Genomic DNA, 24791 nt, shown 5'->3' on the forward strand with positions numbered 1-24791 from the left:
TGACACACACACACACACACACACACACACACACACACACACACACACACACACACACACACACACACACACACACACACACACACACACACACACAGCCCTGCTAGCCATTCTACACCACTGAACCCACTCCAAGCATACATCAGCTGTACTGTTAAAAGAAACACACACACACACACACCTCCAAAGGTTTGCACACACCCCACATGTGGTCAAGTTTTAGCAGTTTTGTTCTGGATTTTAAGACGGTTGGTAGATCTAAGATACAATACGATTATATGGTTATTTTCTTTTTTATGTCTTCACACACACGCACACACACACACACACGGATACACACAGACGGTTACACACACACACACACACACACACACACACACACAACCACACAACCACACACAGATACATACACACATGGATACACACAGACGGTTACACCCTCTCATATGTGTCCCCATGCCCCTTGCTGTGGCCCCATGGGCCCCGACACACACACACACACACACACACAAACACACACACACACACACACACACCCCTCCAGACACCCCCCCCCCCTCCGCGTGGTTCCCATATCAGTCTGTGTGTTTGTTTTTAACTAACGTGTCTTCTGTGGTGTGAGATACAGTATATTATTACTACGGTATATCCCCCTTCTGTCATTCTGAGGGCCTATACCAGGAAGCGGCTTCAGGAGTAGACCAGGGGCCAATGGGGCACCTAAGTCGCGTCCTCTACTTCCTGGTTCATGGGGCAGAGGAAGTCAAAAAATGAATACTGGGCTTTAAAATTAGTGATTTTTGGATTTGTGGTGCAAAGGTGGGGGTCCGAGGTTTGGATTGGTGTAAAAAAACACTAATTTTCAAGACCAGTAATTATTTTTTGACTCCCCCTGCCCCATGAACCAGGAAGTAGAGGGCGTGACTTAGGTGCCCCATACTACAAATAAAAGCTGGTTCAGGATAAGTTAAGGGCCGTACACACACGTCACTACTAGTTACTCGCTCAGCGAATGAAGTCAATAGAATGTCGATGTGTTCCAGCGAGACTCGCAGGCGAGTAGGCGAGTACTGTACAAGCGATGCGATGTGGGCGGATCCCGAGTTGAAAATATTTTTTTCTTCGAGCGAGGCGAGTAAGCGAGTAACCAATTGGAATGCAGAGTTCGGTACTTCTCGCCTGTTCATTGGCAGTTAAAGCCGCGGGAACTTTCAGCGAACGTTCCATGAAAGAGTGGCGAGTAGGCGAGCAAGCGAAAAGCTAGCTTTGTGTGTGTACGCCGCTTTAAGGTTAAGTTAAGAGGTAAATCATCTAATACAAGAGCATTTCTTAAGACTCCAGGCTCTTCTATTTGATGATTTACCTCTTAACTTAACCTTCACTTATCCTGAACCAGCTTTGTAGTAATAGGCCCCTGGTTAAGCTAAGAGGTAAATCACTGAATAGAAGAGCATGGCGTCCTCAGTAGTTCTTAAGAAAATGAGGGCTCCAGTCCAGGCTCTTCTATTAGATTACCTACCCCTAAATTAGGAGGTAAATCATCTAATACAAGAGCCTGGACTTCTTGAGAAAATGACGGCAGACTCTTCTATTAGATGATTTACCTCTAAACTTCACCTGCTTTTCTCCTGAAGCACCATCCTAGTATAGAGCCCTCTGCTCTCTTGGTTTCCCTCCTCTGCAAGTGCACTTTTTGGATTGTTTATATGCTGTACCTATAGAGATGTACAAATTTCTAGTAATTTAAATATATGATGATGATGATGATGATGATGAAGAGGACAATGAAAAGCAGGAAGACGAGAGGTCTATATAAAGAAGAAGTGATATCATTCCTTACTTTTACTGAAGAGCCACTGCGCTGTTTGGTTGGTGTGTTTGTTTTTGTTTATTTCAATTTGTTTGTTTGTTTTTGTTTGTTTTGTTGTTTTTTCCCTTCCTTCTCCTGCATGTATGGTTGAGGCCAGAGATTATTCAACCCATACCCCCCACCCCACCCCCCACCCCCACTATGTAGAGTAACAAGCGACCGATCTCAAGGGGGGGTCATATATACATTATACTGTAGTGCAGCTTAGTTTTGAAGACTTAATTATGTGCTAACACCCGACTAACGTTTCAGTGTCGCTAATCGTGTGTTGCTACACCTTCTTCAGAGTGTAGCAACACAGAAACGTTAGTCGGGTGTTTGCACATAATACAGTCTTAAAAACTAAGCTGCAGTGTGCTCCAGGCACTAAGGTGTATTCCAATCACTCAGATTATAGACATTACAACCAGGTCTCTAAATTAACACCAGCCAACCGGCCAAATGCTGCTGAAATTTCAGTTTGGCTGGTATAAAATACCAACTTACCGATACTAGCCACTTTGACCCATTAGTGTGTGTGTGTTTGGCTAGTAAGATTTAGATTTACGAGCCATTTCGGCTGGCAATGAAAAGTTAATTTAGGGCTCTGCAGATTAGTAATATCATCATACCTGGCTGAGGAATAAGTTACGACTAAACCGTAAACCTCTTAATAGAAGGGCAACATGGCCTCATTCATCTTAGAAAAGAAAAAAAATCACAGGACTGTGTCAGTTGCTTTAGATATTTTTCTGATTTATGTAGCTCACCTAAAAACGCTCCACCGCTGGCCTGGGCCCCGACTCCAGTTCGTACTTTCGTAGCCCAATTTAGTCCTCCTGTGGGGATGTACAGTACAGTAAAGCACATAATAGAAGAGCCTCTGAACTTAGTTTTCACAAAGAGAATGGTGCGTCCATGCCTGCTATTGGGAGGTTTACGGCTTACTGTAATTCATCTCTTCCTGGTTGGTCATCTAAACCGTCTTGGTTGAAGGTGAAGATTGTGCACATCCCAGGAAGAGGTGCAGGACGAAGGCCAAATGTAGTTTTCAAAGTGATAAGTCCTGCACACTTAAAATCCTTTTAGTTGTGTTTTATTGTTTCATGGCTGGATTACGTTTCGACCTCAACAGTCTTCATCAGATTCTCCTGAATGAAACAATAACATACAACTAAAAGGATTTTAAGTGTGTGGACTTCTCACTTTGAAAAATGACACCTAAAGCGTCTCCCCCCCAGATGATCCCCGTAGTCTCCTGGTGTGTACTATACGTGCGTGTGTGTCTGTAGGAAGCATATTGATCTGGAATGGATGACTGAAGTGTAAGAGAGTGGGTGCATTCCAATATGCAGACTCCCATCCTCCACTTGTGCTTGTGGCCTCGCGTTTCGTTGACGCCCCGCTACCTCAGTGGCGAAAACAACATAGTTTCCCCGCTGTCAGCCTAGTAGCCACAACGACTTTTGAGGGACTGTTCTTCATTCATTCACTCACCACCCCGATTGCAAATGAGAAAAAAAGACATTAGAATTGCGCATTTGCGAGATATTGAAATTACATTTCTGTCGTCAGTGACGTCATCACTAGGCCACAAGCAGGCAAGGAAGCAAAGGAGTCTGAGTATTGGAAGGAACAATTTTGTAGAAGAAGGTACCGCACACTCTTGTCCATCGTGCTGCAATTTATTGACAAACAACGTTTCGGCCCGTATGGCCTTTCTCAAGTTGCAATTTATTGACAAACAACGTTTCGGCCCGTATGGCCTTTCTCAAGTTTTTTCTTGTCAATAAATTGCAGCACGATGGACAAGAGTGTGCGGTACCTTCTTCTACAAAATTGATCTTGCACCCGCTACCTGCACCTCGAAACCTCTGGTGTGCGTTGGTTTCCTCCCTCAAAATATTAGAAGGAACACGCCACGGGTCCTGGATGACTGAAGAGTAGAGCGTGTGTTTTCTGAAGCGTAGAGAGCGCTGGTAACACTTTATTTTAGGGATACATCTATTAGCACTAATACATACAATGTTAATGCCTGCATAAGTAACTTGTAAGGCATGTACTAAGCAAACGCTAAGGCCTACTAGGTCCTTACTAAGGTTAAATTGGTAATAAATCCCTTATTGTCCATGAACAAGACATTTGCGAATACATGCCTAACAAATGTTTGATTTTGCTTTGTACATGCCTTACAAGTTACTTATACAGGCACATTGTATGTATTAGTGCTAATAGATGTAACCCTAAAATAAAGTGTTACCAGAGTGTTTTCTGAAGTGTAGAGAGTGTGTGTTTGTTTTGCAGCTCGTCAGACTGCCACATTGTACCCCACCTATTCTCCTCTCTACCTTACATGTTCGTATGTGTTGAGATATTCACCTGCTGCATGCTCCAGTGGCTGTGATTACAGTCTCTCTCGTATCTCCAAGCTGTTACCTGTTTTAGTAAACAGCGCCTGTTGATCGTTATGTAGAAGGAAAAATACAACAGGCAACCACCGCAGAGACCAGGAGCCTATTGTACTACAAAGCTGGTTCAGGAGTAAAGCAGGTTAAGTTAAAGGGGAACTCCACTTTTTTTTTAACATTAAGGTCATTTTCTGAGTGGTCTGCAATGTTTTAGAGTCCCCCTCACCTTTTATTTCATGTTTCCTGCTGTCTCTGTTATTTGGGAAATCATCTAATAGAAGAGCCTGGAGTTCACTTGGTTCTTAAGAAAATGAGGACTCAAGGCTCTTCTATTAGATGATTTACCTCCTTAACTAAGCCTGGTTTACTCCTGAACCAGCTTTGTAGCATAGGCCCCAGTGGTGGCCATGACTATATCGTTTCCAATGGTTGTTTCTATGAAGACACATATTTAACTACATAGGTTGAAAGCCATGTTAACATTGAACTCCCAACAATTACAGTCGTATTCCAAAGATTCTGGAGTGCTCATGTTCACTCTAGAATCTTTGGTGAATTTCCACAGCCCTTCCGGGTGAGCTCTGGTCCAGATCTGGCCCAGTAGGATGGCAAAGACCCATAGACGTTGCCTAGAATCCCTGGGTGCATTCCAATATGCGGACTCCCGTCCTCTGTCTGTGCTGCTCTGTGCAGTTTCCCTGCTGTCAGCCTATAGCCACAACAACTTTTCGGGGACTGTTCCTCTTTCACAATCTCGTTTGGAAATGAGAAAATGACATTAGAATTGAGCTTTTGCGAGATGTTGAAATACAATTCTGTTGTCGGTGACGTCATCACAAGGCCACAAGCAGGCAAGGTGGCAAAGGAGTCTGGATATTGGAATGCACCCTCAGTTGTTCATCTATGGATTTCATAGGATTGGTTCATGCCTGGATGCTGTACATGTATCTGTCACCTGATTGGTTCATTTCTGGATGCTGTACATGTATCTGTCACGTGATTGGTTTATCTCTGGATGCTGTACATGTGGCTGTCACGTGATTGGTTTATCTCTGGATGCCGTACATGTGGCTGTCACGTGATTGGTTGAACTCTGGATGAAGCTGTACATGTATCTGTCACATGATTGGTTCATCTCTGGATGCTGTACATGTATCTGTCACGTGATTGGCTGTACATAGGACTGAAGACTGATCTGATCTTACCTGTGGTATCGGATGGGAAGGGGATTGGGGGAAGGGGAGGGGGGGTGCTTGACTTGTTTTGACTTGATTTGATCTGATTTATTTTAAAGATGGACTTAAAGTAAACTTTGCTTGTTTTTTTTAACATCATGGTTCCTCTGATTTTTTGTTTGTGTGTGTGTGTATTCTTATGACATTGTCATGCCGGTTTGTGTGTATTTATATCTTCAGTCATTGTCATGAAGGTGTGTGCGTGCGTTTGTGTGTGCAATTCTATGCTGTGTGTGTGTGTGTGCGTGTGTGTGTGTGTGTGTGTGTGTGTGTGTGTGTGTGTGTGTGTGCGTGTGTGTGTGTGTGTGTGTGTGTGAGACATTGTCATGCCGATTTGTGTGTATTTATCTTCAGTCATTGTCATGACGGTGCGTGCGTGCGTGTGTGTGTGCGCGTGCGCAACTCTATGCTATTTGTGTGTGCCTTTCCTTTTCCTGTAGCCAGTAATGCACTAAGCCCAGAGGGACTGTGGTCATCCCCCAGTGCAGCTCGGATAATGTGGTAACCACCCCAAGGTCAAGAGACGCTCAAGGTCACACTTACGACTTCTGAGCATGCTCAGGATTTTGTCTGTGTGTCATGTGTGTGTGAGAGAGAGTGTGATTGTGTGTGTGTGAGAGAGAGAATATTGCTAATGTCTTATTTATATGTTTTAGCTGAACTGCACATTGGAGAGTGCTCAAATGCAATTTCAAACTTCTGTTCTAACCTGGGGTCCGTTTCTCGAAAGCGTCTTTGCTATCGTCGTTAGCAAAGTCCTTCGTACGAGCGATTCAACTCTCTCTCGACAGCGACGCTCACCACTAAATCCAATGGAACAGTAAGTCGGTCTTAAGACGGTCTTAAGACGGTTAGCAACGACAAGAATCGAGAAACGGACCCCTGGTTACATAGATTTTTGACAAAGAACACTTGACTTGACTTGACAGGAAGTGCGGGGAGAGCAGAGCAACACTAGTTCAATCAGCACATGGCTGGGAATAATGTAGCCAGCATATCTCTCTGTGAATAATCTCTCTCGGGCAGGCATGGCCTAGTGGTTAGAGAGTTGGTCTTTCAATCTAGGGGTTGCCGGTTCGAATCCCCCACGACCTCTCCCTACACCTCCATCCATGGCTGAAGTGCCCTTGAGCAAGGCACCTAACCCCTACATTTTTCCAGGGACTGTAACCAATACCCTGAAAAATAATAGTTGTAAGTCGCTTTGAACAAATGAAAGCGTCAGCTAAGTGAACTGTAATGTAATGTAATGTAATATAAGCTCACTGACAAAGCTTTAAGATGATATATGATATAAGTTTTTATTCAATGTCTTTGCAGGTGAGAGAGACAAGTATACAGCGATTGATTGCTTTACATTAGATATTGAAAGGGAAAAGCCACCCGAAGTTGCTTTAAGATGTGAATAACTGATCACCACTAGAGATATTGTGTGTGCTTTGCCTCCCTCCCTTACTGCTCTCAGCACACAGGGTGTGGCAGGCAGAGTGAGTCAGACTGTGTGTGTGTGTGTGTGTGTGAGAGAGTCTTGAGTATTCTCTGGAGCTAATATCTGAGGCCGACACAGATGGAGCAGCAGAGTGCAGATGTGTGTTACATGAGCGGAGACATCGATTAGCTCATCTCATCTGATCTATCCCATAATATTCCCTCCGTCCCGTCCCATGACCTCACTCCAACTATACAGCACATGCTGCTGTTGTATAACTGGGATTTCAGGCGGCGGTACCTGAAGCGACCACCAGATGGCAGTGTAACGCAACATATTAATAGGGGCGCTCGCCATGACATGCATCCAGTAGAATGGCAAGTGGGTGTTCAAAGAACATGGGTACTACATAGATAAGTGCAATGGGTTATTAAGGTACAACCTTACAGGTGGATCCTTATTTATTTAACTTACGTAGTTAGCATGCAGAAAGTGGAAGACCTCCATATCTTAAATTAGTCATCCTTTTTGTACAGAAAATGAGGACTCAAGGCTCTCATGAGATCCAGCCTAATTTACCCCTCAGGTAGGCCTACTCATTTCAGTGTTCCCACTCCAATTTGAAAGACGGATTTAAAATTTCATGACTTTCCCTGACCATAAAGTAGAATTTCCATGACCTCCCGTAAAAGGAAATCACCAATATGGTGATCAGATTTCCCGAAGTCTTCTGACAAATTTCCAAGATATTTATATATTACTTTACAGGCAAAATGGCCAAATAATTCCATAACTTTCCATGACTGGAAAAACCTCCACTGAATTTCCATATTTCAGAATTTCCTTGACCAGGGGGAACCCTATCATTTGTTACAGAATTGTAGTGTAGGTGTACTGAAAGAAAAAAAAGGCAAAAACAACTCTGTGAGGAGTACAAATAAATGCGAAAACACATCTCTTCCAGACAAGTAACATTTTATTTCATTAAGTACTTTGTTTATGTAGATATATACATAGACCATGACATCAGTGGCAACACAAGTAAAAGCATTACACTCCCTCTCTGTGCACACACACACATTGACCAACAACACCAAAACACTTCATAATACATGGACAAGTATAAATGCATTAAATGTAATGTAATGCATTACATGTAAATGTAAAAAAAATAACATAAGAAGTAACACACCAGGCGCTCATTTGCTAAATCTGCCACCAGACGTGCCTGTGTCAAGGAAACCAGCTGTAGTCGTGATGGTGGTACTGATGAGAGAAGCAGAAGCCACCGGTGGTTACCATGGAGAGAGAGGAGACAGAATCCCAAGATAGCGATGGATGCGCTCGCTGTAATCTTTACTAATGAGACATTTTGGATTATTTGGATCATGACCCCTCTTTTCACCTGCTGCGTCCGGTCAAGAGCAGCACGTCGGCCACTCAAAAGCAGAACCAGCCAAATGCTGGTAAAATTCCAGTTTGGCTGGTAGAAAAGACCAACTTACTAGCCACTTTGAATCATCCGTGAGTGTGTGTTTGTCTAAGAAGATTAACATCTACTATCGATTTTGGCTGGTGATGAAAATAAAGCCATGAACATGACTTGTAGTAGACATCTGCAATGCTCCACGTGTAATCTATGGAACAAACGCAGCAGTCCAAAACAGCCTAAGGCTAGACCCAAGCAGATGTGCGTGTGTGTTTTTTTTTATTTGAGCAGAGTAAACGACTGAAGTATACCAACAGCCATTGCAGTATTTTCTGTGCAATGTATGTTTCCTACCGGGCGAACACACCAGGGGTGAATTTCTCAAAACCAAAGTTGCTTACTACATTAGCTACTTCGTTGCTTTCAATGCATTTTCCCATTGGCAACTACCGAAGTTGCTAACAGGCTAACAACTTCCCTTTTGAGAAACTCACCCCAGCCGCGTAGACAAGATTAAGAGTCAGAGAATCGCTGGACTGTGCAGCAAGAGTGATAGGGGCGAAGCGACAGAGTATGTCTGTTAAAAGCAGAATAGTGAAGTCAATTTCCCTTTCAACAGGCAGGTGGACAGATGATGGGTGAATGGACAGAGAGAGAGAGAAGCACACACACACACACTAGACTGGGGTGTGTTTCTCATAAGCATAGTTGTTAGCCAGTTGGCAACTTGGGTACTTGCCAATGGGAAATTACATTGCAAACAGCAAAGTAGCTAACATGGTTGGCAACGATGGTTTCGAGAAACGCACCCCTGGAATGGTGACAAGTGCAGCGCATCACACATCGGAATAGTCATCTTGATGTACCTCACGCACACGCACACACAGACACACACACGCACGCACACGCACACATACACACACCAGCAGTGAGACATCCACACATTGTAGTCAGGTACACAATACAAAAAAAAATACCTTCACAGTACTGTGATACACAGAAAAAGCACACTACATCACTGACACTGGCTTTCATGGACTGCACCACTTGTTTTGCATTTCTAAAAATGTGGGATTCGTCGGATTGTTCTGTTACCTCAAAGGTGGCGCAAAGAGGAACACTTCAAAAAATAAAATACATTTCTAGTCATTTGAGCCTGCCTGCTTTTCATCAATTTGTGTGTGTGTGTGTGTTTGTGCGTGTGCGCTTCACAAAAAAATCAATCAAATCAATGTCGAACATGAAATGCATATGGCTAAATACGTGGCAACTACTAGAGGGGGCGGACTTCTAATGCTCAAGAGGAGAATGGAATTACCACAAACACACCAAATACATGCACGCCAACGTACATGCGCTCGCACACACACACACACACACACACACACGCAAACAGAAGTGCACACACACTTTATCTTGACAGCACAGCACCCACAAACATGTTCACACTCTCTCTTTCACTCTCACACACACAGCGTTGCATCACTAAGTACAGATGGGGTATATGGAGGGGGGAGGGTGTTGGTCAACAGGGAGATGAGATGAGATGAGGCAGCACACCACTGGTGGTCACCCGGGATACGGGATACAGGAGAGGGATACCCCATCACCATGGTTACGGAACGGATGCTGCTGCAGGGGTGGGTGGGGGACCAGTCTGTTTGCTTTCAGAGTGAGGAGTCCGCACACTTGAAAGGGATTTTAAGTTTGTTGACTTCTCACTTTAAAACTACAGTCAGCCTTTGTCCAGCACCTTTTTCCTGGGATGATGTGCACGATCTCCACCTTCAACCAGTCTGTTTGCTGCCATGGATACGGATGCTGCGGGGCGGGGCCAGGAGTTTTGGGGGTGGGGCCAGCATGGTCGCTATAGAGACGGGGGCAGAGACAGGTGCAGGTGGGCGTGGTTTACTCCAGGGACTGGAGCATGAGCAGTTGCTTGAGGACCTTCGTCTGACTCGTCTCTCGAATCTCTCCAGCCAGGAACATCTCATCCACCACTGTGTAGACCTGAACACACACACACACACACACACACACACACACACACACACACACACACACACACACACACACACACACACACACACACACACACGTTAGAATAGACACTAGAATATACACAGGCCAGGAACATCTCATCTACCAACGTGTAGACCTGACACACACACACACACACACACACACACACACGTTAGAATAGACACTAGAATATACACAGGCCAGGAACATCTCATCTACCAACGTGTAGACCTGGCACGCACGCACGCGCGCACACACACACACACACACACACACACACACACACACACACGGGTTAGAGTGCACACCTTCGGTCTACTGCGTAAATCTTAAAATAACATGACCTGGATGACTCTTCAGGCATATTCACTCTACTGTAAGTTAACCATTGCCTTTGTGTCTGTTTAACTATTAACTTAACCTTTGGCTATGCTTTTTAAAATGTATTGCTTGCATTTGTTTTGTTTTGATTATGTCCTACTACTTTAAAAGTGTCCTTGAGTATCTTGAAAGGCGCTCCAAATAAAATCTATTATTATTTACTATTATTTAACTTGTTATTGCTGCATAAATAACACTTCACTCCCCCTCCTCCATCAGCATCACAGGGTGAACAGGAGGAAGGATGCAGGAAATAGCTGCTGTGATTAGGGGTGGTACGGTTCACAAAAGTCACGATTCGGTCCATATCACGGTTTCAAGGTCACGGTTTTCGGTTTTGTACGGTTCAATTTTTTTTTTTTTAAATAAATAAACTTCATTATGCACTGGAAATGTATAATATAAAAATTTGAATGAAAATGTAAGTTTATCATAGGCATGTTGAATTTGACTTCATTTACCCTGTAACAAGGTGAAGTTACTGAAAGAGGAAAGATATCAATGATTTTAACATGCTTCCATTTATTTCACAAAAAGGGAGAACTAAGTCCTAACTTTTAAGTTGACAAATATTCAAATATTACATACTATAACACATTTGACGTGTAAAAATAAAACAGCTACACTCCTGTAGGCAATGGGACCATTAGGTCAGTGCAGTATGACTATTTTGGTTAATGACACACTGAGAACGAATTGCACTTTTAAGGTAACAAATAATTTAAAAAGATCGTTTTTTTTAGAAGTGTATGCACAAGAATGTTTAAAAAAACTCCTGTGAAGCTGAGCCTGTTAAAACAGTCAAATTTTATTTTGGTTATAGTGTTAAACATCAATGTTAACTAGGCAACAGCACAAAGTCCCCTTCATTCCATCGGAGTTTAACTGGCTACATATAATTAGGCCTAACAGTTGATTCCAGTTAAGGACATCGCAGTGAATCTGATGGATATGTTCAATTATCTCGCATTTTGCAGTCCGGAATCCCCATTCAATGCCACGTGGATATAGCCTACACTAGGCTACTGTAACGTAAGTCATAGTCTACTTTGTTCTGCTAATCTGTCATTTTTTGTAAATTCATGTTCATTTAATTTAAATTGGTCAGAATAAAGGCTGGGGGCAGTCACTTGCGCTAACGTGGAGAGAGAGGGGGGAGAGGGAGACGCTGCTGACCGACCTGCACTTGCGCAGGCTACTGTAGCCTAGTCAGCTGGTGCATGCTGTTACATTATGCATTTTAGTTGGCTGATAGAAATCAGTCTTTCCACACCCAATATCCTACGTAGTCTTTGTGTTGTATGCTTGTAAAAGTAGTAGGATTTTAATTGCGTCGTCTGCCGGGGGTCACTCTCTGTTTTTTTTTTTTTGGAAACCGTGGCCACCGTGCGGTTGCGCACTACCCCGTTCCGTGACATGCAAACCGTACGGTTTCGGTTTGCGACGCAAATCGTACCATGCCTAGCTGTGATTACTGAAGCTGATTGATGCCCATCATAATTACCCAAGACAATAGCTAATTCCTTTGTTTTGCTTTACAGACGCGTCTTTGCGTCTAATTATAATAAGTCACTCCCTCACATCCCTAAAGGGGTTAAAGTGGAACTGACTAACAAGTTGCAATGACAGATGAAATGTGTGTGGTTGCCATGGTTCTTGATATCTTCATGAACATGATCTCAACCCCCCCCCACACACACACCGGTTCTCTCCCACATGATGTTAATGATTCGATTGCTTCAGTTGCACAAGGCACGCATGAGGCTTCTGATGCACACGGCACGCGTGAGGCGTGCGCACAGTCACACACACACAAACACCTTCCCTCCTCAACGCCACATCATGCCCCCTACCCACCTTGTAGAAGTTGAAGACCAGGTCCAGCTCACACACGTTGTGGAAATACTCGTTCAGCACCTGGATGGAGCACAGAGGAAAGACACTGTTAGGCTGAATACTGACACACTATGACAGCACAGGAGTCTATGGAAAATGGGTACTGCAACTATGCAGCTAATTGAAAACTCTGCAGCATGTTGCCAAATTTGATCTTTTCATGAATGTTGACTAAATAATAAACCAATATTTACTATTTTCAGGGTGATAGTGAAAAAAAATCCTGAGCCTGAACTTTTTTCCCTGCTGTAACAACGACGACAAGATACTGCATAGTGACGTAACATAGGCCATTTTTGACACATTATTCAAAGATTTAATAGCCTGTGTATGACCATTATTCAAGCCTGATAGTGGAAGAAAACCCTGAACCTGTAAGACTTTCTGAGATAAGAATAACCTAATGGCTAATTATTATCAATGTTTTGATTTTTGCAAAGTCTGTCAAGCCTGAAATCAGGCATGGAGCCTGAATACTATCAGCCCTGTATTTTAACCAAAGTACAGTATGTTTTGGGAAGGTGCGCGGAGGTGAGAAGCTGTGAATGCGAGTGTATCTGACAATGCTGAAGAAACAGAGAGAATGTGTCGAACTGACATACCACCTTCTGTACACACGCACACGCACGCGCACGCGCACGCGCACACACACACACACACACGCACACGCACACGCACACACGAGTGTAGTGTAGGGCTATCTGTCGGGAATCGTGTTTTTCATCAACTCTCTCAAACTATGAGCTCCGGAGTCACAACAGGAAGCCTTCGCTATTCACTGCCAAAACACACAAGCTCGCACACACACACACGCACAGCACATACAAGCTTGCGCGCACACACACACAAGCTCGCACACGCTCACACACACACGCTCGCACATTGTTCCAGTGGTCAGCTGTGGTGTGTGGTTGTCCTGCTCTTCACTGACCCTGTCTCTCCTCTCCTCTGTCTATCCCCCTCTCCACTCCTCCCTATCGTCCCTCTCCTCTCCTCTCCTCTCCTCTCCACCATCCCTCTCCTCTCCTCTCTCTATCCCCCTCTCCACTCCTCTCTATCGTCCCTCTCCTCTCCACTCCTCTCTAATCTATCCCCCTCTCCTCTCCTCTCCTCTCCTCTATCCCCCTCTCCTCTCCTCTCCTCTCCTCTCCTCTCCTCTCCCCACAGAGGAAGAGTGTGGATGGGGTAATGGTACAGAAGAGGGGGAGCAAGAATGGGAGAGGAAAGGAGAGGAGAGAGAGGAGAGGGGAGGAGATGAGACAGGAGAGGAGGAGAGGAGAGGAGAAGAGAGGAGAGGAGAAGAGAAGAGAGGAGACCGGAGAGGAGACAAGAGAGGAGAGGAGAGGAGAGGGGAGGAGAAGGGAGGAGAGGAGAGGAGAGGAGAGGAGAGGAGAGGAGAGGAAAAGAAAGGAGAGGAGAGGAGAGGAGAGGAGAGGGGAGGAGAGGGGAGGAGAGGAGAGGAGAGGAGAGGAGAGGAGAGGAGAGGAGAGGAGAGGAGAAGAGAGGAGACCGGAGAGGAGAGAAGAGAGGAGACAGGAGAGGAGAGGAGAGGAGAGGAGAAGAGAGGAGACAGGAGAGGAGAGGAGAAGAGAGGAGAGGAGAGGAAAAGAAAGGAGACAGGAGAGGAGAGGAGAAGAGAGGAGAGGAGAGGAGAGGAAAAGAAAGGAGACAGGAGAGGAGAGGAGCCAGGAGAGGAGAAGGTAAAGGAGAGGCAAAAGAGGGGGATGAGATATGGAGAGAATGCAAAAGGGAGACGATGGGCAAAGACGAAGAATATGAATTGGGGAAGTAGACAGTGAGGGAAAACGAGGGGAAAGGGAGAGAGAACGAGTGCAGAGCACAAGGCGCAAAGGAGGAGAGTCTGGTTAAAGGAGGAGAAGTAAGGGGAGGGAGGGGAGAAGTGCAGAGAAGGAGGAAGTACAGAAAGGAATAAAGGAAAGAGTGTGCAGAGAGGAGAGGAAGAAGTATGTGGAAGGAGGGAGAACAGAGGGGAGAGTAGAGAGTGTGGGGAGGCAGTGAGAAGGGCGCCAAGGGAGGGGAAGAGGAGGGAGAGTGGAGAAAGAGCATGGAGGGGAAGAGGAGGAAATGAGGAGAGAGGAGGGAGAGTGGAGAAAGAGCGTGGAAAAGAAGAGGAGGAAATGAGGAGAGAGGAGGGAGAGTGGAGAAATAGCGTGGAAAAGAAGAGGAGGAAAGGAGGAGAGAGGAGGGAGAGTGGAGAAATAGCATGGAGGGGAAGAGGAGGAAAGGAGGAGAGAGGAGGGAGAGTGGAGAAATAGCGTGGAAAAGAAGAGGAGGAAGGGGACAGCGGGAGAGAGGAAGGGAAAAGGAAAAGGAAAGGTGAGGGAAGGAAAGAGCATGAAGGAAGAGAGGGATAAAGAGAAGGGAGGGGGGGAGGAAGGGAGTGGAGGGAGTGGAGGAGAAATGAGGAGGGAGAAAGAGGGGGGGAGGGGAGGGATGTTTTTGCGGCTGGAGCAGAGTGGAGTAGAGCAGAGCTGGACTCACAGCACACACACACACACACACACACACACACACACACACACACACACACACACACACACACACACACACACACACACACACACACACACACACACACACACACACACAGCAAGGGGCCGTAGCGGAGCTGGACTGGAGAGGAGGAAGTGGCAGCATTCACTGAAAACACACACACACACACACACACACACACACACACACACACTAAGGGGCCGGAGCGGAGTGGAGCTGGGCTGGAGGAGGAAGTGGCGGCATTCACTCACACACACACACACACACACACACACACACACACACACTAAGGGGCCGGAGCGGCGCTGAGCTGGAGGAGGAAGTGGCGGTATTCCGGGTCACTGTGCCCCTGGAGGCCTACAATGTGGGTTTCCCTTTCACAGCAACTTTCACAACGCACTGCGCACACACACACACTAACACTAGCTCCCTCGTATACACACACAGACTTACACTAGATCCCTCGTGTATACACACACACACACAAACACTAACACTAGCTCCCTCGTGTACACACACACTTACACTAGATCCCTCGTGTACACATACACACACAAACACACACACAAACACTAGCTCGCTCCCTCCCACACACACACACTAGATCCCTCGTAAACACACACACACACACACACACACACACACACACACACACACACACACACACACACACACACACACGTTAGGCTGCTTTCTCTGGCCCCATGCATGATATGCTGTGTCATAAGATCATAAGCACTGAGGACCAATAAAGTATCTCTGCACACTCGAATGAGGACCAATAAAGTGCCTCTGGCAAGGCACCTAACCTCACACTGCTCCAGGGACTGTAACCAATACCCTGTACTTAAAACAGTAACTAATTCGCTTTGGATAAAAGCGTCAGCTAAGTGTAATGTGATGCACTTCTACATCCTCCCATCCTACACTCAGGTCTCGGGATGCATTTTTATTCAAGGTCTCTTTCATTTCCTGTCACAAACTCTCGCTGTCCTGTCCTTAATAAGTTGCTTTGGTTAAAGGCCTCTGCTCAATGTAATGTAAATAAAAAAGCCAATCCCCCAAAAATATATCTTTAGGCAGAAAACGCATTGTTGTGAGTTTAGGGCATTTTTAAGTGCCCTGTCTGGTGGTGTCATGCTGAGGTGAAGAGAGTGTGTAGTACACTTCAGACTGGATTGAGGCCATAACAGCAGGCAGGAGGATTGGCACGTCATAAACAACACAACACGAGGCCAGGTGTGGCAGTGGCACCTGTGCAGCCTCCGGCAAACACACCAGGGGTCAAGTACAGAGTGGCAATTCAGAACAATAACGGACAAAAAAAAAAACATTGGAGAGGTATTTTCATTTTACAGACTGAGTCTTCATTCCTGTGCTTCCTGAAGTGGGGGCAGGGCTACTTGATGTGGAGGACAACCAGAGTGTAGACAGGGCCAGAGTACAAGGGGAGTATTCCAAGAACATGGTTAAGTGATAAACCAAATTAACCTATAGGAAGAAGTAAACCTGCTAATAGCTGGAACAGATACCGTTTAGGTATCCTCTTACTGCAGACGCGCCCACTCTTTGCTGTGTAAACACTACACTACATCATAATAACATTGCTATGACAAAGCAGAGTGTCTTCAGTAATTGATTAAGACATTTTGGTGACAATAAGGTTTATAACATGGGCTCTGCGTTAAGGAGGGAAAATGAGGACTCCAGGCTCTGATTTGAGATGATTTACCACTAACTCAAGGTTAACTTAGTCTAAATCTGGTTTACTACTGAGGCAGGTTCTTGGAGTTTAGAGTTTAGACGGAGCCAGAGTCCAGATATGCCTACCGGCACCCACAGTACAGGAAGCCAAAGTTGAACTCCCTATGCCACAATATATTTGTAACCAGCTATACAATTGTATGAGATGTTGACCAGTGTGTGCATTAGGGCTGTCCCGACTATTCGAAGTAATCAATAACGTTGATTGCGTAAATAAGTCGGCGTGTTCAACATACCGTCGTTTACGTAATTTGCGCAAAAAAAACCCCAAAAAAAGTGATTAGCGCGAGCCGCGAGGTAGAGGTGCTAAACACTGAACAGAAGCGAAGAAAATGGCAGAGGCTGAAAGTCCGAGGGTGTCAGACGAAGATGAAGGTAGCAGTGACACCACTAATCAGATCAATGAAAAAAGTGATTTGCGCGAGCCGCGAGGTAGGCTACGTGCTGAAAACAGAAGTGGAGAAAATGACAGCGGCTGCACGTCCGAGGGTGTCAGTGTCAAACGAAGAGGAAGGTAACAGTGGCACCACTTATCAGCCCAATAAACGGACAAAGACATCTAAAGTGTGGCGATATTTTAAAGACAAGGCACAAGACCTGGTCGTGTTTCTGTAGGAGACTTATTTATTGAGGAAGTGAAAGTTTTTCCAGATCGAGACGCGGGGTAAATATTTCACGCTGCTTTGTATACTGTCGCTATGCTGGCGGCGTGCATAGTAACGACAGGGAGATAAAGCAATGATTCGTAATGTGCCTGTTATAGACGCAATATTCAACACCTTTAGGGTGACAGTGGTCGAGGTATTTAGAAGAGCTTGTATACAAAGTAAAAAAGTAAATGAAGACAAAAGAAGTGTGCATATTCCTGCCAACAGCGGGAGATGTGGAGTGGGAGGAATGCCTGCCTGATTCAGAAAGGTCTCGTCCCTTCTCCTCCTCCACGGTGCACGAAGTTCACCTCGCACTATTCAATATTGTTTGTGCCGACTGCAGGTCTAAATAAATAGTAATACTATTCTAATAATATAATAATACTCATAATTATGTCGTGCAATTACTAACTGGGTCTATATTAGCAACAGAAGGGGGATAGGGACCAGCTGGGTTTTGGTACGTCAACAGAATGACGTGGACAGAGTAGCCTCGACGTTCTTTCCTCGTAGGCTACTCATAAAATCTCTGGTAGCCTTTACCTTAACCTATAGTGGCCCATATTTGTTTCCACTTTCCTAATACTGAATAACTTAGGCCTCTTTATATATCAGTAGGCCTAAATGTAGGCTAATAAGCTTACTTGATTTGAACTGAAACAAATATATATTACACATTTATTATAGTCTGTGACTAAAATGTCCCCTTTTTTCCAAAATCATTGTCCTAATAGGCCCTAGGTGCACTCTGCTTTATTTGTCTATTATTTTTCAGGTCAAAGTTAAGTGGCATATCACAGTGTTTCCCTTCCAAAAAAAAATAATCGTTTGATAATCGACTATTCGACATAAAAAGTTGATACACTAATCGGGAGAAAAATAATCGTTAGGGACAGCCCTAGTGTGCAGTTATCCCTCCTTACAAAAGCATATTTAGCCTTCAATACTATACACACAGCTTGCTTATTCAAACACACACACACACACACACACACACACACACACAGCAGCCTTACCTCTACAAAGTTATGGATGCCCTCGAGGTAGGCCAGGTTATTGTCAACACACACACACACACATACACACACACACAGCAGCCTTACCTCTACGAAGTTATGGATGCCCTCGAGGTAGGCCAGGTTATTGTCACGCACACGCACACGCACGCACACGCACACGCACACACAGCAGCCTTACCTCTACGAAGTTATGGATGCCCTCGAGGTAGGCCAGGTTATTGTCACACACACACACACACACACACACAGGGGGGTTGCTCCTCTATACACACACACACACACACACACACACACACACACTGCAGCCTTACCTCTACTAAGTTATGGATGCCCTCGAGGTAGGCCAGGTTATTGTCTCACACACACACACACACACACACACACACACACACACAGACACCTTACCTCTACGAAGTTATGGATGCCCTCGAGGTAGGCTAGGTTATTGTCTCACACACACACACACACACACACACACACACACACACACACACACACACACACACACACACACACACGTCTTACCTCTACGAAGTTATGGATGCCCTCGAGGTAGGCCAGGTTATTGTCACACACACACACACACACACACACACACACACACACACACACACACACACACACACACACACACACACACACACACACACACACACACACACACACACACACACACACACACACACACACACACACACACACACACACACACACACACACACACAGCAGCCTTACCTCTACGAAGTTATGGATGCCCTCGAGGTAGGCCAGGTTGTCACACACACACACACACACACACACACACACACACACACACACACACACACACACACACACACACACACACACACACACACACACACACACACACACACACACACACACACACACACACACACACACACAGCAGCCTTACCTCTACGAAGTTATGGATGCCCTCGAGGTAGGCCAGGTTATTGTCACACACACACACACACACACACACACACACACACACACACACACACACACACACACACACACACAGCAGCCTTACCTCTACGAAGTTATGGATGCCCTCGAGGTAGGCCAGGTTATTGTCGGTGACGTCCACACAGATGCAGAAGTAGAGGCCGGCGTACCTCCTGTAGATGATCTTGAAATTCCTGAACTGCACGGAGACAGGAGACAGGAAATAGAGATGAGACGAGAGCAGGGAGAGGGGAACAGCATGCCTGCAGGTGGGGTGTGTCGTGTGTGTGTGTGTGTGTGTGCCAAGAAGCTGATTGAGAAGATTTACCTCTTACCTTCACCTTGTTTACTCCTGAACCAGCTTATTAGTACAGTTCCGGGTTTGGGAAATCTCTTCTTAACTACAAAAACTAAGTTACTCTATCAGGATAATGTAGCAAAGCAATGCAAATGCATATGCATCCACTGGACATATGGGATCATAGGCCAATAAGTTAGCATGCCTCTCAACAGACATTCTATTTATCATGAAAACGATGCAATTGCAAGTGAAAGTGCTTCCACTTGACTCTTGTCACACAAGACAGCGTCACCCACCCCATGTAGTAGTAATAACTAATGCAATAGCAACGTTTCATCCAGAAGACTTACCTCCTTCAACGACCCCAATAGCCACTCATCATGAAAATGCATAGCAATGCAAATGCAAGCGCAAGTGCTTGCACTCTTGTCACACACGACAGCACGCACCATCTATGCCATGTAGTAATAATAACTAAGGCATTACAATACCTCCACAAAATTGGTGAAAACAATGCAGATGCAAGTGCTTCTAGTCTTGTCACACAAGACAGTGTCACCCACCCCATGTAGTAATAACTAATGCATTACATTGCAATTACCTCTACAAAATTGGTGTGTTTGGCGTCACGGACGGTCACCACGGCGTGCACTTCTTCGATGAGCTTCTGCTTTTCGTCGTCGTCAAACTGCATGTACCACTTGGCCAGCCGGGTCTTCCCCGCGCGGTTCTGGATCAGGATGAAGCGGATCTGCGGAGACGGAGCACAATTAGGTCTGGTGGTCAATTTACTCATCGCACACTATGGCCAAATGATTTAGACAAAAGTGTAGGTTTGGCTTTAAAAGTGGCTTGTATTTGTCAAAAAGTAGTGGGGATACACTAGGTCAGGGCTATTCAGATGGCGGCCCTGGGGTCAGATGCGGCCCTTAGACAACAAGGTTCTGGCCCCCCACAAGCCCCTTGAAATACAGAATCATTTTTTTGAATTTAGAGATAAAAGTATGGGTTCCTTTATCGAGCTGAAAGGGACACGGGACGTTAAAATGCAGGAAATTACATCTAAGAAATGCAAAACTTTCTGGGGGAGGACCCCCAGACCCTCAACTTCAATGAAGTCTCTCATATTTTTTCATTGACAGTCGGAAACCAAAAAACATACGTATAGTTCGGCCCCTTAACTGGGAGGAATTTGAAAAACTGGCTTTTGAATTGAATACCCCTGCACTAGGTTAATCTCAATGTGGTAGACATGTCCTCACCATCCACTCCTAAAATTACACCCATGGGTCAATTTACTCATTGCACACTATTTGGTCAACTGATTTAGGCACCACTTCTGTAGGTGACTAGTGTTCGATCATTGAAATCAACACTATCCAAATAATACCACACGAGTGCAGAAAGCGCCCCATGCAAATGCTGTTCTAAAATACGAATGGATGTGTCAAATTCGTTCTGTCAGACAGCAACACAGTTTAGGTATTTCAGCTGAATGCGTTGCTAACCGTCACGGCTAAAGTCAGCTGACCACTCCACACCCGTTTCAGGCAGCTTCACTGCTAAAGAGCAGAATTCTGCGGTAAATGGCACATTTCTATAAATGAGATTAAGCTGATCATGACAGACAGGTTCAATTATCAGTGCAATGCTTTTGGTTCCACCAGTCCAAGCTAAGTGGTTATGCTAGCCAAGGTTACACGGACTATGATGGCTAAGAAGATGCAGCATCAAAATAGCAACTCTACCACAAGCCACGACTAAAATACGGACACAAGCATTCTCAAATAGTTACTAACAATAGGTAAAACATAAATGTGCTCTGGATATAGTGTATTTTTAGCAGGCAGCACCGGTTTAGCAATCGAGAGACCACAAGCTTAGCGCCGAATATCAGTGTAGTTGATAAACATTTTGCGCTAGCCTGCTGACTACGTTTGTTGTCAGTTGAATGAGCAGCTTCTTGCAGTAACCATTAAGTATACAAACATACCATTCTGGCAGATTTATTTGGTCCTCTTCGTTATGTGGGAGAAATAATCGTTAAAAGTCCGTTCAGGAAAAACAGTTCCCGAGCCTGTCCGACCCCGCTATCTGTCCCCACAGGATGTGCTCAGAAGGCCTCGACCGGACATGGGTACTGTAGTTTTTAAATAGAACTCTGACTTGAGGTCCGCTGCCTTGTAGACTACAAGTTCCACCGCGTCTCACAACTCACATGACAGCGAGCCATTCCTGATTCATCATCGTAAAGAACCGGAGGGTGTGTGTGTGGTAGTGGTGTTTTTTCTGAACAATATTCAGACAGATTTGGTGAAAATTTCTGACAGATTGATGAAAATATTTCTTGTTCAAGTTTAGAGAAAGGACAAACCAAACAGTCATAGGGTTAATATTTAGGTGTACTTTTGAGAACAAGAAATTATGTGTTATAAACTAGTAGCAGAGAGATTTTAGAATGAGAGGGGACATATGGTGGCCATCTTGGTGACGCCTCTGGGGTGCTATTTCGCGATTAAGTAGACCAGATCTGAGAGTCAATGGGAAAAATGAATGGGGAAACTGAGTATAGGACGGAGGGGAACCCAGCGGTTGTGAAAACCATATGGTTGAAACGACCGTGAAAAACTGATCAATCTAGACTACTTGGTTGTGTCATACGAGTCAAAATAAAGCTTTTTGAGCCACTTTTCTCACGTTTTTTTTGACAGAGCGCAGGCGCAGTAGTTCCATAACGGCACGAGAGCAACGGCTTTTCAAAACTGAGCATGTGCATAATTTCGCGTGCGCCGATGCAGCCAGATGATTGGATCACTGGCAACGCAGCTCAGCAGGCACATTGGCTCTTGTTACCAGAAAGGCGGGAGATGTGCGGGTAGACGCCATATTTGCGTTACGAATCTTCACCGTTAATTTCTATGTACCTGTTCTATCTCCTCTTACTAGAATATTTCTGCTAGTAGTCCCTTAGCAAAAAGAGGTTTACTCAGCCTATGGTGCCTTTTTGTAAACTATATTTTATATACTTAACAATAGTATAGTGAAGTATGAAAAGTATAAACTGAAGTCTAAGACTAAGTATACTAAGACTCACACTTATATTTTCGTACTAAGACTTTTACTATAGCCTATATATGTTTTTACATTTGCCAGAAAGTTGGGAGCGTACCTATGTTCCCACGCCCCATTGGTCCCACAGCCCATTGGTACCACATAGCCTTTTTATTTTATTTTTTAGGCCCATTGGTCCCACAGACCATTAGTCCCACAGCCCAGTGGTCCGACTCCCACATCACAAAGACTTTTAAAATTATTGTTTAGGCCCAATGGTCCCCCAGCTTAGGCCTGAGGTCTATATGTTCCACAACTCAATGTTCCCACATTTCTGAGTAAACTAATATCAAAAAAGGTGTAAAGACATTTAACCCTTTACAGCGTGGCCTACACATGCTAACCTTTTTAAAATATATATAATTTCTCAGCTCAGTGTTTTAGCTTCATTTCTAAAAGTAGAAAAGCACCTACAACTGCACTGCTGCTACTAATAATAATAATAACAATAACAATATGTCTTTCATAGCTACTCAAATTGGCTTTACACAATAAAAAGTGCCCCATAAAATATCATCACAGTCAGGGGTGGCGCACTTGAACAGTGTCATTCATGCCCCAGTGGTAAGTTGCCATAAAATAAAATATATTTATAGGATATATGAATTGTGTTCTTAAAGTAGTTGAGGAACATTGCCGGGACTAAATGTGAATCATTTCTTAGAAATGAGGGAACACGAAGCAGCAGGAATATGCTGTGGGACCTATGGACCTAAAGAATAATGTTAAAAAGTCTTTGTGATGTTAGACCCATGGGCTGTGGGACCAATGGGCCTAAAAATGAATTAAAAAGTCTTAACAATGTGGGAGGACCAATGGGCCGTGGGAACATAGAGCTGACCCCAGAAAGTTAATAGCCTACTTAGTAGCCTATCTTGCTCCAATGTCATATAGGTCTGCCATTGAAAAGTTGCTTGGAAATCTAAGCCAGTGCTTCTCAACCTTTTTTTAGGCGAGGAACCCTTTCAATTCATGAAAAATTTCAAGACACCCCAAACCAAGAAGCCGTAACATGGCATCGCATCCAATACCACACAAGCTTAAAAAAGCAACACATTTGGAGACGGCACACGACCTACGTTCGAAGTTGGAGCTGACTGAGGTGATCTATATTTACTTTATTGTGCATAAATGGCAGATGAAAGATTCCACTGACTAGCATTAACTTATCAATTTAGACAAATATGTATTATATTACATAATTTATTTATCAACCATATTTCCGCGGCACCCCAGGGTGCCTCGGCACCCCTGTTGAGAAACACTGATCTAAGCAACCGCTTTTGATCTTAGAACCGATTTTTGATTGATGGAGTTGTCTATCAGACAAGAGATTCAATAAGCTTAGTGCTGTATGCTTGAAAGACGGTACCTTGTGTTAATGCTGTCTGACCTGACATGATCAAAACAATATGTGTTCTTGTTGAAACAGCTGACACAATCTACATAACACCATTGCCAAACCCTTATAGGACTAGCTTGATCAATAAAGTCAAGTCAAATGTTTTTTCTGTATGATTTTAAGGTAGGCCTTGTTATATCTGTAGTTTCTGCTGTACTTACTACAGTTCAGGATTAAACCTTGTGATAATTAATTACCAAATTAAATCAATGACTCGAGACCGTATTGAAACGTGCATTATCTTTACTGTCAAAGTAGAAGAACTGATTGATGGCATCCGGTGTGTCACCAATAACGCATTCCGGGTGCTACACGTAAATGTAGACGGAACGTCAGTACATGACACCCCCCCTTTACTTAAACATAAACTCAATGTCATTAAAACTCATATTCACTTAATATCAACATCAACAGTTAATCAAAATATTCA

At 44.5% G+C, this 24791-nt stretch overlaps 1 protein-coding gene across 1 annotated transcript; it reads right to left on the bottom strand.

The window, feature by feature from the left end:
- Positions 1-9888: 9888 nt before the first annotated feature.
- Positions 9889-21950, bottom strand: ap2s1 (adaptor related protein complex 2 subunit sigma 1). The gene is made up of 5 exons (XM_063204532.1): positions 21842-21950; positions 20450-20599; positions 19633-19746; positions 12611-12670; positions 9889-10360 (listed from the first exon to the last, which is right to left on the bottom strand). Exons 1-5 carry the CDS (start codon positions 21842-21844, stop codon positions 10259-10261), a joined length of 429 nt encoding a protein of 142 aa, XP_063060602.1. The 5' UTR covers positions 21845-21950; the 3' UTR covers positions 9889-10258.
- Between the last annotated feature and the right edge of the window lie 2841 nt (positions 21951-24791).

Source organism: Engraulis encrasicolus, chromosome 8 (genome assembly GCF_034702125.1).
Source record: "Engraulis encrasicolus isolate BLACKSEA-1 chromosome 8, IST_EnEncr_1.0, whole genome shotgun sequence".
NCBI classification, from domain to species: Eukaryota; Metazoa; Chordata; class Actinopteri; order Clupeiformes; family Engraulidae; genus Engraulis; species Engraulis encrasicolus.